General features: G+C 37.7%; 1 protein-coding gene across 1 annotated transcript; it reads left to right on the top strand.

Moving 5' to 3' along the window:
- Window positions 1-2,666: 2,666 nt before the first annotated feature.
- Window positions 2,667-16,407, top strand: LOC112413506 (peptide chain release factor 1, mitochondrial; the record flags this gene model as incomplete). Its single annotated transcript, XM_024765465.1, has 4 exons — window positions 2,667-2,784; window positions 8,084-8,220; window positions 11,549-11,647; window positions 16,032-16,407. Coding segments are annotated over 4 exons (468 nt in total), but the record flags the coding sequence as incomplete, so codon positions are not given.
- Between the last annotated feature and the right edge of the window lie 1,275 nt (window positions 16,408-17,682).

Raw genomic sequence — 17,682 nt, 5'->3', positions numbered from 1 at the left:
ATTACATCAAGACTCTTCAGTGGATATAATTAGGAAATACATATGATTTTAAATCAAAGGTTCCTATTATTATTACTTCCAATTCAAATTTACAGGGAGTATCTTTCTTGCACCTTTTTGCATTTTGTTTTATATCTTTCCACTTGGAGTTAAAATCTTCTTTCTTAATCACTTTTAATATGTTTACTTTTTGCTTTATTATACTATATATAAAATAGTTTCAGAATTTTTCAGTAAACTACTTAGTAATGTTTAACATTTCTGTCCTTAGAATGTAACCCACCAAGAAAGCAGTCAGAGTAATATGTTCAAAGACCATCTGAAATAATGTTTTTCTGTGTGGTTATGTTATTATTATGGTAAATATTTTGATTCATTTGTTTCTGGTTGTATTTAATTTTTAAGATTTAATTTTTCTTTCCTCTTTTCTCTTTTATTTTTGGTGTTATCAGCATTTATGTGGTTCAGAAATCAAAACCATAGAGTTGTCTTGCTTGCATCCTTATTCCTTCCACCCCATTCTCACCTATCCCCTTGTTGTCTTCATATTCTTGAAAATTAAACTCATTTAGTGAAGCTTCATTCTCCTAAACAGGGCCTTATTCTCTTAATTGATATTTTAAATTCTTTGTATATTAATAAGTCACTGTTTCTATGTTCAGAATTCCCCAGAAGTTATTAGGTAGTTTCTATAACATTTGGGAGAACATGACATATAACATTGACATATTTGCTGTATAACTACTTAATATACTGTAACCACAAGAAATGGCAAATTACTCTTCATCTCTTTAGTATTTATTGAAATTTTAAGCTGGCCAACACTGGCATATTTTAACAAAGCCTGTATAATCTTTGCACTGTGTAATCTTTTTCTTCACCATATAGTACTCATTTTAGAGGAAACAAAAGAACAACCAACTAAGTTATATATTAGATTCTAACCTCAACCCTGTTATTAGTGTACTTTTCAAAGAGAATGGTCATACTTGCTGTCTGTCATTTATTGAAATAAATGATAAATGTAGAAGAAAATGTTAGGTCTCCCCTCAAAAACAGCATATTTTGTATACATTTGTATATATATCTGTATATTCATATATAGATATGTATTTCTGTGCATTTGTGTGTGTGTGTATAAATATCAGAAAATTTCCTAAGGCTGTCATAACAAATTACCACAAGCTTAGAAACTTAAAACCACAGAAATGTATTCTCAGTTCTACAGGTCAGAAGTCCAAAATCAAGGTATTGGCAGGGCCATGCTCCCTCCAGAGGTTCTAAGGAGAATCCTCCCTTGTCTTTTCCAGCTTCTGGTGTCTCCATGTGTTCCTTGGCTCGTAGATGTACAACTCCAATCTCTGGCTCCAAATTCACATGGTCTCCTCCTCTCTCTTCTCTAGGTGTCTTTCATAAGGACACTTGTCATTGGATTTAGGGCCTATCTGAATAATCCAGTATGATCTCATCTTAACTCAATTGTGTCTGCAAAGACCCTTTTCCCAAATAAGGTTCCGGTGGTTAGAATAGAACATATCTTTTGGGGTGCCTCCGTTCAGTCCATTAACAAGCACACACATACACACACAGTGGATTCTCATTCGCAGTAGTTATGTTCTACAAAGTCACAGTGAATACTGATTTAGTGAATACTGAACTATTTTTTCTAGGGAAAGTATATATACATATCTCACATAGATTATAATCCTAAATCCTAGAAACAACCTATCCTGGTAGATTCTATTTTCTTTATTTTTACAAGAGAGAAAATGATGTTCAGAACTGGTAAGTGACTTGTCTTGAGGCACGTCATTCACAGGTGCCAGAGTTGAAATTCAAACCCTGTCCACCTGGCCCCAGAGCCAGAGCTTCTTGCACTGCCCTGCCCTGCCCCTCCTGTCCTCATCCTCTGTCATCTCTATAGGAGCTAAAACAAGAAAGCAGAGAGTCACCTTGTTGGACCTCAGCTGAGAACATGCATGTGTAGAGCAATTTGAATTTTTTGCTGCCCTGCATATGTCTGCAAATAACTGTGAAAGTGCTGCAATAATTGACTTGCGGGAACAAATAAATTCTAGCGAGTAGGTATATTTGCAAATACAGAATCAGGGAATAATGAGGATCAACTTTATATGTATGTATATATATATATTTTAAATATATTTTGTATCTAATGTAGCTTTGTGGGATGATAGATGATGAAACTTCTGAAAGATTACATAACTCAGTGATCTCATAGCATCATAAGTCAGTGTTAAAAATAGCATCCGTTGGGGACTTCCCTGGTGGTCCAGTGGTTCAAAATCTGCCTTCCAGTGCAGGGGACACAGGTTCAATCCTGGTCGGGGAGCTGAGATCCCACATGCTGTGGGACAACTAAGCCCACGTGCCGCAACTACTGAGCCTGCGCGCTCTGGAGCCCACGTGCCACAACTAGAGAGCCTGCAAGCCTCAACCAAGACCCGATGCAGCCAAATAAATAAATTTTTTTTTTTTAAATAGCATCTGTTGGAATAGGGAGTTTAGGTTTAAGTTATTTCACCTCTTAGTCAAATGGCTATGACTTAACACAAAATAGTACAGTTTATTTGAAAGATTTGGGATCAATTTAGTATTAAAGTATTTGTTGAGTGTGGAATTTACTCATGCTGTACTTTTTGTTCTAGGTAGATGTGAAAGTGGACCCCAAGGATTTACGAATAGATACATTTCGAGCCAAAGGAGCAGGAGGGCAGCATGTTAATACAACAGATAGTGCTGTCAGACTTGTCCATGTCCCCACAGGTAAGCTAGTCCTTCTGCTTTTGTACTTTTAACTTTTCTTCACATCTTATAAAGCTATTTGGCATTTAGAAAGAGTCTTATGTTGTGTCTGGTTCCTTGCACAAACTCTTTAAAGGTGGCACTGGGGTCATGGGTCCGAGGTCCCCAAGGTGTTCATATTCCCTTCTGTTTGGAAAAGGAACCTCCTTGGCTGTGTCTGTTTAAGAGTGAGGTTCTAAAAGCTGAGTGCATGGGTGCCACTTATCCACTAATAAGTTTCAACTGAAGGGCAGTCAGGTGATTAATCGGCTTTTTTATTAGAGCTCTTCAAATGTCAGCATTTGTAGATCTTTTCTCTTGGGTAGTTTTTCTCCTAAGAAGGATCCTCCTCCAGGACACCTGAGAGTAAGGTCAAGGTCTCACCATTCAGTAAGCACACTTTTAGTTAATCTTTTTTTATTCAGTTATATGCCTCACACTTGCCTTCCTTTGCACCTATTTAGACTCAAGTCTGGAACTTTCCTTATTTAATTCTCTAAAGACTGTACCTCCTGCTTCCTGCAGATTGAGGGAGGGGACTTGAAGATCTAGTTGTTACATAGACTTTCTGTATCTAGTCCCCAAACTGTCAACCCTGATTTCTGGGGTGCCTCGTTAGTGCCTCAATGCCAGAGCCTGTCTGGCCCTCAGCAGGCAGATGGGCTTGGTTCTGGTCAGCATCTCCCTCGACAGGGGGTTCGACCTCACCTTCCTCCTCTCTGCTGAGTCATTTGCCATTCTTCCAGCCTCTTTTTCTTTTTTTTTTTCTTTAATTAATTAATTAAATAAATAATTTTAAATTGAAGTATAGCTGATTAACAATGTTTTAGGTGTACAGCAATCCATCCACTTTGTCTTTATATATTGTGTTTGGAAACTACACTCATCATCTCATTTTATTTCAGATGGAGTTTGTGTTCCTGTTCTTGTTGTTTCAGTGCAATTTATAAAAAAATGTTATATTGAATATAGTTCCCTGTACTGTATAGTAGGACCTTGTTGTTTACCCATCCTGTATATATACTAGTTTGCATCTGCTAATCCCACACTCGCCATCCTTCCCTTCTCCCACGCCACCACCCACTTGGCAACCACAGGTCTGTTCTCTATGTCTGTCAGTCTGTTTCTGTTTTGTAGATATGTTCATTTGTGTCTTTTTTTTTTTTTTGTAAATCACCTGGGCTTTCTTTTTTGTATATATAAATCTATTTATCTTATTTATTTATTTTTGGCTGCGTTGGGTCTTGGTTGCTGTGTGCGGGCTTTCTCTAGTTGCGGCAAGCGGGGGCTACTCTTCGTTGCAGTGCATGGGCTTCTCATTGCGGTGGCTTCTGTTGTTGCGGGCACGGGCTCTAGGCATGCGGGCTTCAGTAGTTGTGGCGCGCAGGCTCTAGAGCGCAGGCTCAGTAGTTGTGGTTCACGGGCTTAGTTGCTCCGTGGCATGTGGGATCTTCCCGGACCAGGACTCGAACCCGTATCCCCTGCATTGGCAGGTGGATTCTTAACCACTGCACCACCAGGGAAGCCCTGTGTCATATTTTAGATTCCCCATATAAGTGATATCATATGGTATTTGTCTTTCTCTTTCTGACTTCACTTAGTATGATAATTTCTAGGTCCATCCACGTTGCTGCAAATGGCATTATTCACTCTTTTTATGGCTGAGTAATATTCCATTGTATACATGCACCACATCTTCTTTATCCATTTATCTGTTGATGGACATTTAGGTTGTTTCCATGTCTTGGCTATTGTAAATAGTGCAAATAAACATAGGGTTGCATGGATCTTTTCAAATTATAGTTTTGTCTGGGTATATGCCCAGGAATGGGATTGCTGGGTCATATGACAACTCTATTTTTACTTTTCTGAGGAACCTCCATACTGTTTTCCATAATGGCTATACCAACTTACATTCCCACCAACAATGTAGGAGGATTCCCTTTTTTCCACACATTCTCTGACATTTATTATTTGTAGACACTTTTTAATGATGGCCATTCTGACCAGTGTGAGGTCGTTTTTGTAGTTTTGATTTTCATTTCTCTAATAGTTAGCAATGATGGGCATCTTTTCATTTGCCTATTGGCCATCTGTATGTCTTCTTTAGAGAAATGTCTGTTTAGATCTTCTGCCCATTTTTTGACTGGGTTGTTTGTTTTTTTGTTACTGAGTTGCATGAATTGTTTGTATATTTTGGAAATTAAGCCCTTGTCCGTCTCATCATTTACAAATATTTTCTCCCATTCTGAGGGTTGTCTTTTTGTCTTATTTATGGTTTTCTTTGCTGTATAGACGCTTGTAAGTTTGATTAGGTCCCATTTGTTTATTTTTGCTTTTATTTCTATTGCCTTGGGAGACTGACCTAAGAAAACATTGGTAGGATTTATGTCAGAATGTTTTGCCTATGATCTCTTGTAGGAGTTTTATGCTGTCATGTCTTAACATTTAAGTCTTTAAGCCATTTTGAGTTTATTTTTGTGGACGGTGAGAGGGTGTGTTCTAAAGTTGTTTTTTTTTTTTTTTATAGATTTATTTATTTATTTATTTATTTTTGGCTGTGTTGGGTCTTCGTTGCTGCGCACAGGCTTTCTTTAGTTGTGTCGAGCTGGGGCTACTCTTTTTTGTGGTGCGTGGGCTTCTCATTACAGTGGCTTCTCTTGTTGCAGAGCATGGGCTCTAGGCATGCGGGCTTCAGTAGTTGTGTCTCACAGGCTCTAGAGAGCAGGCTCAGTAGTTGTGGCGCACGGGCTTAGTTGCTCCATGGCATGTGGGATCTTCCCGGAACAGGACTTGAACCCATGTCCCCTGCATTGACAGGCGGATTCTCAACCACTGCGCCACCAGGGAAGCCCCTAAAGTTCTTTATTGACTTTCATTCCATAAGAAACTGTAAAAACCTAGAATTATATACATGAGCAAAATAACAGAAAACATCTAAAACAATCCCCAACAACCACTTTTGGTATATATCTTTGGTGTATATCCTTTCAGATTCTTTTCTATGCATATATAAATATATCCTTTCTCACCAAAAGTGAAGTTATAATGTTTGTAGCTTACCATAATTTACTTAAGAAATCCACAAGTTGTTGAATACTTAGTGTGTTTTACCTAAACCCTGTATTCCGTATTATAAACAGTAATAATTAGCTTAAGATGAATTAAAAATTAAAAACAAAGTAAAAGGTGACCAAATTTCTGAAAAAAATGAACTAAAATACTTTAAAACATTAGAGGATTATAAAACCACCCTGGGGACATCCCTGGTGGTCCAGTGGTTAAGAATCCGCTTTCCAATGCAAGGGACTCGGGTTCGATCCCTGGTTGGGGAACTAAGATCCCACAGGCTGTGGGGGCAACTAAGCCCACGCACCACAAATAGAGCGCCCACGTGCCTCAACTAGAGAGCCCGCGTGCCGCAACTAAGACCCGATGCAGCCAAAAATAAAAAATAAATAAGTGAATTTAAAAAGTAAAATAAAATAAAGGCTCCTTGAGAGCATAGATGGTGTCTTATTCAAAAAGAAAAAAAAAACCATTACACCCTGGTCAGCCATAAATTACTAACTTTGCAAAAGTGACTGATGCTTATATTGCCAGACTACCTTGGGCCAATTTTTTACGCACTTAGATGTGGTTCTTGGACCTAAAGAGGACTTAAGTCTTACCCACAAACCTTTTTTTCAAAGCCCTTTTATAATTTTTTTTTTAACAACTCCAGCACCTTGTTTCAACATACTCTACCCCTCCCCCCAGTCCTCTATTCCTGAGGGAGTATTTAACGATTAAATACTCCTCTACAGAAAATGTATTAAAATAGATAATGAAGTGGTTCCCTCAGGAATTACTGAGCTGGTGAGTAAGAAAAGGTCTGGCTTGAGCCACTGGATGAGAGCAGTGCAGGTATATAGACAAAGTCAGTATGGGTCAGCTAATAAGAGGAATTTGGAACAGATCTCATGACTGTCTGGTTATCTTGAAATGGAAATTTTCATATTCCTTTGGGTGCTGAGAAAAAGGATTCCTGATTTAAGAGAGCTCCAGGCAAGTGCTTGGAAGACGTGAGCAAGCTGGTGCCCCAGCCCAAATGCATGGCTGCAATAGAGCAGTCAAGAAATAACATTGAACCAATAAGGGCGAAGCCTGCTTAAAGTTATTAGCAGGTGTGATTGTAGCTTATTTAGACAGGGTGAAAACATAGTTTGAAGAGTAGAATTTTATAGAACTTTAAAAAATCTCCAGCAAAATAGTTACTGCCTTATCAGTGCAACTGGCCTAAGCTAAGAGGGTTTTTGCTTTTTGTGATGCAGAAAGGAAAGTACCTTTCACCTCTAGTGTACCTGGGAACAGGATTGGATATAGACCTTCAGAGTGGTAGCTGCAAAGTTAAGAACACAGCCTGAAGTCTCAAGAGTCACCATTTCGGGGCTAGATTTGGGCTGGTAACTGGGCTACACAGTGAGTCAAACCCACCCAAATCCAGAAGTCGACTAACCAAAACATGTGCAGTTAGATATGTTGATTAGCTGGATTTAGAACCAAGACAACTGAGAAACGTTCACTATAAACTCTTCCTTTTAAAGAGTTTGGGTAGTTTCTTTTTATTGGTTTCTATATATAAAGTCTTTTTTTCTTTTTCCTGTTTTCTGTTATTATTATTATTTTTTTTTTTGCAGTACGTGGGCCTCTCACTGTTGTGGCCTCTCCCGTTGCGGAGCACAGGCTCCGGACGCGCAGGCCCAGCGGCCATGGCTCATGGGCCTAGCCGCTCCACGCATGTGGGATCTTCCCGGACCGGGGCACGAACCCGCGTCCCCTGGATCGGCAGGCGGACTCTCAGCCACTGCGCCACCAGGGAAGCCCTCTGTTATTTTTTTACTTGAAGTATAGTCAGCTTTTACAATATTATGTTAGTTTCAGGTGTACAACATAGTGATTCAATACCTTTACAGATTATATTCCCTTTAAAGTTATTACAAAATTATGGCTGTATTTCCCTGTACTGTACAATATACCCTTCTCATCTGAAATACCTCATTTAGACATCAGAATCTAAAGAGGTATCTAAGCAATTACCATCATGACCCAGGAATAGTTTCTGGAGTGTGCTAAATCTAAAATGTTTTTCATCCTTTTCCTGATTAACCTTTCCCCCTTTAAAATGTTCCTCAGTTCTATCTTTTTTATCAGTTTTATTGTGATATAATCGACACGTCATCTCTATTCTAATTTGATTTGTGGAGGCTCCAGTTTATCTCTGATCCCTGTTATTTTTCAGGACTTGTAGTAGAATGCCAACAAGAACGATCACAGATGAAAAATAAAGAAATAGCTTTGCGTGTGTTGAGAGCTAGACTCTACCAGCAGATTATTGAGAAAGAGAAGTGTCAACAACAGAGTGTGAGAAAACTGCAGGTAAGATTTATTGAGTGAAATAACTTAATGCCTCTGTACAGAAAGCCATCATTTTATGCAGAAAATGGAGTAAATATTCTTAATAGAATGGAAATATCTTAGAGCACAGGAAAACATGCTCATTTGTAAATAGCAACAATTTAAGACTGACTGGTTATTGCTAAAGTTGGACATGCCAGTTTGGAAATAAGTAGAGGAGATATGTGTAAACTAAAAATTGTTTCCCCGTTGTTTCCCTCCAGTTTTAGATCATAATTGTCTTTAAAGGAAATTAGTGTAAAAGACAATTCTCTGGAAATTAAGAGATTTTTCAGATTTTTAATTTAAAAACCTATGCTTTTATTATTGTATAACAATTTTTTTTCCTACATTTAAAAAAAATTTTTATTTGGTTGGACCAGGTCTTAGTTGTGGCACATGGGCTTCTTAGTTGCAGCAGGCGGGCTCCTTAGTTGCGGCATGCATGTGGGATCTAGTTGCCTGACGAGGGATCAAACCCAGGCCTCCTGCATTGGGAGCGTGGAGTCTTCTTATCTACTTTGTTTCCCTCCAGTTTTAGATCATAATTGTCTTTAAAGGAAATTAGTGTAAAAGACAATTCTCTGGAAATTAAGAGATTTTTCAGATTTTTAATTTAAAAACCTATGCTTTTATTATTGTATAACAATTTTTTTTCCTACATTTAAAAAAAATTTTTATTTGGTTGGACCAGGTCTTAGTTGTGGCACATGGGCTTCTTAGTTGCAGCAGGCGGGCTCCTTAGTTGCGGCATGCATGTGGGATCTAGTTCCCTGACCAGGGATCAAACCCAGGCCTCCTGCATTGGGAACGTGGAGTCTTACCTACTGCGCCACCAGGGAAGTCCCTATTTTTGTATAACTTTATGTGGGATCAAAAATATATGGCACTGCAAAAAACTGGTAATACTGACTGCTTCTGATACAGTCTGGGAACCAGGAGTAGAAGAGAGATTAATTTTTTGCTATATACCCTTTTGTACTTTTTGAATTTTGTACTATATACATTTGTATTATTATTTATACAAATATATAAATAGATAAGTTTTAAGCAAAATGAATAAATGTCATTGTCTTAAGTAAACAAAGGGTTGTATGATTTTAAACTCTAAAAAGGTAAACTTTTTCTTTGAGAGAAATTGGAAGAGACAGTGGAACCCAGAAATAACTGTGCTTTTGTGTTATTTGCAGGTAGTTATACTACGGTAAATTTGGAAGATTTTTGCGGCCTGTTAGGAAAATTAATTGTATAAAACTAAACATTAATTATTCTTTTCACCTAGATGTCCTAGTCCTTCACACTTTTGCCCTTCTTGTTTCCCTTACCCACATTCTAACTTGCAGGTAGTAAAAGTGACAGGATAAATAATTTATTAAGCCTCTATCTGTGGTAATCCCAGCCTGTGGCACAGCATCAGTATACACATTTGCAGATAGGAATGCTCATTTACAAAGCATTACTTCTTGGCAGCTAAGTGATAACATAAACACTGTCAGCTCTGCCACATTTGATTTAATAAAAGACATTGGGTTTTACTTGCCGTTTGACATTTTGGCATCAGATGTTTCACACAGTAATTTTCAAAGTAAGTATTCAAGATCGGCCTTACGCCGATTGTGGGCATGTGTGTCGTCTTCAGTGGTCTGGTTTGAAAGGACAGAAATGACCTCCGTGTCTCTCAATTAACTTGTCCATCTGTGTGAAATTTTTTAGTAGATATTTCTGACACCTAGGAGTTTTTCTTCAGCTAATATATACAGTAGCTTTTATATGGAAGGCATGATGCCAGGTTCTCAACCCTGGTTCCACTTACCACCTAGAGAGCTTTGTAGATGTCTAGGCCCCATCCCCAGAGATTCTGATATAATTGATCTGGGTGGGATCCTAGGCATAACTGTGGTGCCTTGGGATAGTAGTTTCCAAACCTGGCTGGTTGCAGAATGGATGGCCTGGGGACTGTTTTAAAAATACATAATCCATGATTCAGTATATCTTAGGTTAGGTTTTGGAATCTTTCATTTAAAAACATTCCCCTGGTGATCAGCCATACTTAGGACTTCAGTTTCATATTGTTTGCTTTAGAAAGTAAGTTATAGCAATCTTTTTCTTTTATCTTAAAAAGTGAAAGTGAGATACCTGTAACTTATATAATATTGTAGCAACTATGCTTCGATGAAAATAAATAATAAAATAAATTTTAAAATGAAAAGTGAAATAGATAACTAATAAGAACCTGCTGTATAAAAATAAATAAATAAAATTCAAAAAAAGGTAAAAAAATAATAAAAAATAAAATAAAAAGTGAAAGTGAGTGAGAGAGGGTGTTGTGTGCATTGTATGTGGGGGGAGGGAGGGCAGATGAGCAGACTAAGAATACAAATAACCATAGCAAAAGGCAAACTGGTGTGCGGTGAAGAAGATTCCAAGTACATGGGGTTTTGAAGGAGGAAGATAACATATTTCACATTGGGACCAGGAAAGACAGAGATGGTAGGAGAGTGTTAAGGAAGGGCACCCCTTGAGATGAGGTTTAAGCAGAGTTAACAGACTTGCACATAATTATGATATGGTATAATAAGTGGCATTATAGAGGTTCATATAGTTTTCAGAAATAATGTTGAGAAAGTTGGCCACATTGTGAAGTACCTTGAATACTGAGTTGAGTTGTGTCTGCCTAGTAGACAAGAAGGAGCCAAAGAAGGAAATGTATCAGAAAGCTGGGCTTTAGGAAAGCTAAGCAGGGCAACACAATGTAAGCAGAGAAATGGAAGATGAATCAGGACATTTTTACAGGAGTGTAATGAAAGTAATGAGCCCTTGAATGATAGACAGTAGAAATGGAAAGGGCAGGATAGAATAAAAGACCCTTGAAACCACTGGAATTGGGCAGTTAGAGAACGGGATGAGCTGAAGTTCCTTTCACGGTCTATATCACAGCCTGGCAGATAGCAAGCTACCATGAAATGTTTGTTAAAGTGTAGGATGTCAGGTTTCCTACTTAGATCAAAGGGAACATCATTGTAGGGTCATTTATAGAAACCAGCAGGAAGAACTGACCGAGGTAGAAAGATAATTTGGTTTTAAATATTTGGAGTTTGAGGTACCAAAGAGATGTGAATTCTTATAACTAAGCTTTACAGACCTGTAGTCTTAATAAGTTCTGCCCATTCTTATTCCTTGTCACTTTGTGTATATGAATTTAGAAAAGATTTAAACTGTTAAAATAGAAAAGTCATTTACAAGCACTGTTTCTGTTGTAATAAAAGTAATTATAAAGTTAAAATATGAATTGCTTTTTGTTATGACACAGGTGGGAACAAGAGCCCAGTCAGAGAGAATTCGGACATATAATTTCACCCAGGATAGAGTCACTGACCACAGGATAGCATATGAAGTTCGTAATATTAAGGTAATATGAATGAGTATGCTTTATGTGCCTTTGATTTTCAAAGAAAGTATAGTCGAATTCTAGAGAGTAATCTCTGAAATATTACCACGTAATTTAAAAACAATGAGATAGATTATATTAGTACCCCAAATTTGTGAACATTTTTATTAGTTTGCTAGTAAGAAATATGGTCTTTATGCCAGTATGAAACAGCTATCTTTTAAATTCCAAATTCTTTGTTATGTAATCACAATGTATTAATGTATTTTCAGTACATGTCTATCAGTTTTCTATTACCGATTACCAAATTACTGCAAATGTAGTGGCTTAAAGTAATGCCTATTTATTATCTCACAGTTACTGTAGGACAGAAAGCCAGGCACGACAGAGCTGAGTTCTCTGCTCTGGGTCTCCCAAAGCTGAAAGGTGCTGGCCAGGCTGCATGCTTTCCTAGAGCTTGGAGTCCTCTTCCAAGCTCAGGTGGTTGTCGGCAGTATTCCATTTCCTTGAGTTGTAGGAGTGAAGCCTCCATTTTCTTGCTGGTCATCAGCTGGGTGCTGCTCTCAGCTCCCAAAGACTGACCACAGTTGCTTGCTGTCTAGTCCCCTTCGTGTGCCCTGTCCCATTGCATCTCTTGCGGGAATGGCCTTTTTAAGGGCTCACCTGTTTAGGTCAGGCCTACCTGGATACTATTACTTTTGATTAACTCAGAGTCAACTAATTAGCCATCTAATCACTGGAGTGATAGTCCAGCATATTCACAGCTCTGCCTGCACTTAAGGGAGGGAATTTTGCCAGGTGTGTACACCAGGGGGCATCTTAGAATTCTGCCTACCACAATGTGTGTCATTATATTCAGGTGTTACAATGATTCTGTTGGGGGCGAAAAGACCCTGTCAGTTTGGTTTGAACATTCACCTAACTAAATCCCATGTCGTTGGGATCACTGACAGTAATACATTAATGATGAAGCACAGAAAAATTATTTTTCCTTCCATTGAAGGGGAAAGTGAACTGGTTCCCATAAAGGACTGTGTGGACAAGGCAGAAGGTAGAAGGTTTTGATCCTTGTCCTTGGTGCTGTGTGATACCTCGGGCTTCTTTCACTTGATTCTGTCTCATTCTGTACACAAAAGTAAAGTCCTAGTTTTACAGAGGAAATGTCTGTGTTTTAAACATACTTAGAAATTTCTGTGTATCTTATGCCGCTTCCTCTGTCTTTGCAGCAATTTAAAGCTGTCTTGCATAAGAACATCATAGCCTTGTTGAAAAAGAAAATATTCAGTAGCTTCCCTTTCCTCAGGAAACACACAGTAATAACCAAACATGTTTGGCCATACTGTTCTAATTACACCATAGTCTTTCAGTTGTTTTTCTCGTAGTGGTGATGGTTTTCCATGAAACAGAGGCAGATTAACTGGCTTTTATAGTTATAAAATATATGACGCTGGCCTAAATACTAACACGTCATTACTAACTAAACTGGCATGCCAGACTCAGAAAGAGTAAGGACGGTCATATCGGTATGCTCTACAAATCACTAATCAACTTATTGGAAAGAAAGAAAATGCTCCATATTCGTGAAGGGAAAAGTTTTAAAATGGTATAAAAAAATGTTGCAGTGAAACATTAAAATCTGTATGCAGGACAGGAAAGAGACTAGTCAGACTGAATAACTTAGGAACTGAAGAGTTGCAGATGACGCAGGAAAAGTGATGAAGGCCTTAACTCCAGGACAGCCACCACAGGACGGAATGGAAGGAGTGGAGAGGAAAGAAAGTGGGTGCCTGTGGGACTCTGCTCAGCTCTCCTCCCTTATTCTAGAACCTGGCCTTCTCCCTACTCTGTCAGTTTGGTTTGAACATTCACCTAACTAAATCCCATGTCGTCGGGATCACTGACAGTAATACGTTAATGACGTATTACATATTAAAACGTAATACCTGGCCTTCTCCCTACTGCGTCCACATAGTTCCTGACAGAGCTGCTATGTTCCTACATGATCATGATTTTGACCCAAGACAATAATTGATTTGTTGTGGGGGGGAAATCCAAACAAGCCCCAGTCAATGAGTTTCTTCCCAGGATTTTTAAACTAGAGACAAAGGTGCTCATTCTCTTGGTGGATGAAGCTGAAATATGTAAAGCTTACAAGAGGTTAGAAGCCACATTTCCAGCCATGGGGAGAAAGCAGTCTTCAGTGAGAGAAGAATGAAGCTGATATATTGAAAGGAGCAAAAATGGGAGAACTGGATGCCAAGAATCCTGATGATGTGAATCCCCACATTCATTTATTCCTGAGGCCCAGCTTCATTCCCGGGGTGGTGGCAGCAGCCCTGTACATTCCTGCCCTTGGGTTCTCTGAGGTCACTCACTATGCTTATTATGAATTCCCTTGTAGCTAATTTTACTTGTATTTGTATTTATCTAGATAATAAGCACAGACTACCATGTAATATATTATTTTGTATTTTTATTCTGTTTCCCAAAGTTCTTGTGCAGATTCCTTTGCATCAGCCTATCTCCTGCCCTGTATTCCAATTACACTAGAAATTTACCCTTGTCCTGGGCTTTCAATGTATTTTGTTTCCATACCTTTCTTCATATTCATTCTTTTGACTGAAATGCTCTGTCTGTCTCTATTTGGAGACATACTGTTCTCTTTTTAAGACCTAATTCAAATTTTTCTTCCTTTATTTTTTAATTTCTTGCACTGTGTTATGCTTATGTATTACCTAGGTCTCCCAGTAGATTGTGAGCTTCTGAAAGCTGGGAGCTACAGCTCCTTCATATATTTTTTTAAATTTTTGGCTGCATTGGGTCTTCATTGCTGTGCGCGGGCTTTCCCTAGTAGTGGCAAGCGGGGGCTACTCTTCATTGCTGTGCGCGGGCTTCTCTTTGCAGTGGCTTCTCTTGTTGCAGAGCACAGGCCCTAGGCACGTGGGCTTCAGTAGTTGTAGCACGCAGGCTCAGTAGTTGTGGTGCACGGGCTTAGTTGCTCTGCGGCATGTGGGATCTTCCTGGACCAGGGATAGAACCCGTGTCCCCTGCATTGGCAGGTGGATTCTTAACCACTGTGCCACCAGGGAAGCCCCAGCTCCTTCATCTTTGATCTTTGTATCGCTAGCACTCTGGTTAATCCAACTGAACTCTAAATGTGATGTGATTATCAATAAGAGTAATAATCCTTTTAACATAACTTCCAGATGGTGAAGTCACATTGGCAATATCATAATAATTTGAGCTTACAGGCACACTAATTTTAAAAGCAATTTTCATATTATGTTCAAAATGGTATAAATCTTAATTTTAAAATTTCATCGTAGTGCTCTTGCTTTCTGTTTAATTTTAAAGTTTAATCGACATCTTACTATATGCTGGTGTTTTGTGGAATACAAAGATAGTAAGGCATATCTTTTCCCCTACAGTTTAATTTGAAAGAGAAATGTGTACACTTAACCTGAAATTTAACTTCAAGACCATTCAAGAAAGACTAAATATAAGATTAGTTCATGCCTACATCTAAACTTCAAATGTTCTATGTTCCAGATGCCAACATTAAAATATTTCTATTAAGCCAATGTCTGGATTTTTAGCATTTCCAAAATAGGAGGCTGTGCTAATTCACTAATCCCAACAACTCTATCACACAGAACCTTTATAACACAGGAAAGGTACTTGAAGTCATTATTTTACTCGTTTCTCAGAGAGAAGCCTCGGGGAAGACTGCAGGGAAGTCTTAACTGAAACAGTTTCCACCCAATGGAGTTATTTGGAGGTTAACATGAGAGAGGTTTTTTCCTCAGTTTTTTATTTTGAAATGTTAAGCACACATGTTTAAAGACTAGTCCATATATATATACCCTATACCTAGATGCAACAGTTGTGAACATATTGTTATGTTTGCCTTCTCTTTCTCCTCCACTTCCCCTTTCTCTCTATAGATACACCTGTGTTGCTACTGAACCATTGGAAAGCAAGTTGCAAACCTCAAGACACTTGTCCCCGAAATATTTCAGTATAAATATTTTTCAAATACACAGGACTTGTAGATATTAAAACCACTGTATTTCTAATTTAAGAAAAAACAGAACTATTATAAACCACTTACGGATTAAATAATTTGAATTTGGATGGTTGGCTAATTTAAAAATGCTAATTTAAACAATTTAAGTAAGAGTTTAATTCCATTTACTCTTTTGGATTCACGTTTTACAGAAAAAGGCAAAATTAGCTAGGGATCCTCTCAAGTTAGCAATTGTGTTCATTATACTATAGATTAGTAATCTTTTGTTGCTATTAAATAATGACTTTAAAGAAATGAAATAAATATATGCTTAATTCTTTGTTTTGTTTCTCCTTTATTTCTAGTAATCAGGTTTTCATAGTAACTCTCTTTCACCAGGAATTTTTATGTGGGGAGAAGTACCTGGATCAGCTAATTCAGAGATTGCTTCAATCAGCGGATGAAGAAACCATTAATGAATTTTTGGATGAAAATCTTAAATCAGCAAAATAAATACTGATTTATAATTTATTATTATATAAATGAAATGGACCTATGTCAAGAAGCAGACCGAGGTAGGGAAATCTTTATGAAAGTTGATAAAGAGCAGCTAAAAATACATGGTACTCACAAAAATATTTTTTAATGAATCCAGTCACATTTCTTGACCTAAGTTTATTTTAGGTTTCCTGTAAAGTACAATCCAGGTCTTCAAGTAGAAACAAAGCATGCATTGTTGAAAAGAGAAATAAAGTATTGAGAATTGACTATGTGATGTAGGACAGATCACTTGTTCTCTTTATATGCCTTTTCTTTTAACCATCTATAAATTAATTTAGACACATTTCACATCTGTTACTTCAGGACTTTGCCCGTGGTAAAATTTAGTGATATAAATTTATAAACTTGTTTGTAAACTCCTATTTAAAGACAAAGTACTATTAATCATGTTAAAGTTAGGACTTAAATGGGCACGAACCCGCGTCCCCTGCATCGGCAGGCGGACTCTCAACCACTGTGCCACCAGGGAAGCCCTAAACTGCTACTTTTAAATTAAAAAGTAAATAAAAGTTGTGAAGAATATGAGTTGCTAACTGTGAGCATCTCTAGGATATAGATGGTAGAACTCTTGGAGAGCTGAGTGAACTCTGTAGTGTACAAACTACAAGTCAATATTTAAAGCAGACTCTCTGCTTGGCTTCTATTTCTAATTGTTCTTTGACTTAACAAGCATCAACAGATGTGGTGTAATATGAGTAATTCACTGAGGTCGGTTTTGTGCCGTGATATATAAAACCTCGTCCTTACCTTACAGAACTTCCAGCTGAGCAGGGAGCCGAAATATAAGTCCCCAACTCTAATTCAAAGTGGCATGTTGTATTTAGTAATTTTTCTCGGGAAGTTTCTTGAGTGAAAAAGAGAGCGGTTGTTATTTTAGATAGTTCCTCAGAGAGGAACTGTATGCCAGGAAAGGCTAATTAATATAGAGTTTTAAGACCAATTGAATGATTTGGAGGTAAAGATGAGAGAAATTTTTTCCCAAATTTTTATTTTGAAAATTTTCAAGCACACAGAAAAGTTTTAAAAATAATTTTTAAGAAACAGTTCAATGAATATTTTATCATCTAGATTCAACCATTGTTAATATTTTGCCACATTAGCTTTTCTTCTTTCTCTGTACACACACACACACACACACACACACACACACACACACACACACACACACATACACACACAGTGGTTGCTGGACTATTTAAAAGTTAGTTGCAGATCTTATAATACTACTGAATGTTTCATCACATCCTAGGAAAAAGGACATTCTCATACAAAATTATAACTCCATTATCACACCGATTGTATATCAATAATAATATAATGATTATATAATATGATCTAATAGCTATTACATATCAGAATTTCTTCAGTTATCCCCAAAATATCATTTTTTTAGCTGTTTTTGTTTGTTTTGTCCAATCCAGGATCCAATCAAGACTTACACATTACATTTGCCAGTATCTCTTTAGTTTTTGGATTAAACCCCCAAGTT

Source organism: Neophocaena asiaeorientalis, unplaced genomic scaffold (assembly GCF_003031525.2).
Source record: "Neophocaena asiaeorientalis asiaeorientalis breed wild unplaced genomic scaffold, Neophocaena_asiaeorientalis_V1.1 scaffold271, whole genome shotgun sequence".
Classification (NCBI taxonomy): Eukaryota; Metazoa; Chordata; class Mammalia; order Artiodactyla; family Phocoenidae; genus Neophocaena; species Neophocaena asiaeorientalis.
Note: the sequence above shows the minus strand (reverse complement) of the source record. Positions and strands in the feature narration are given on the sequence as shown.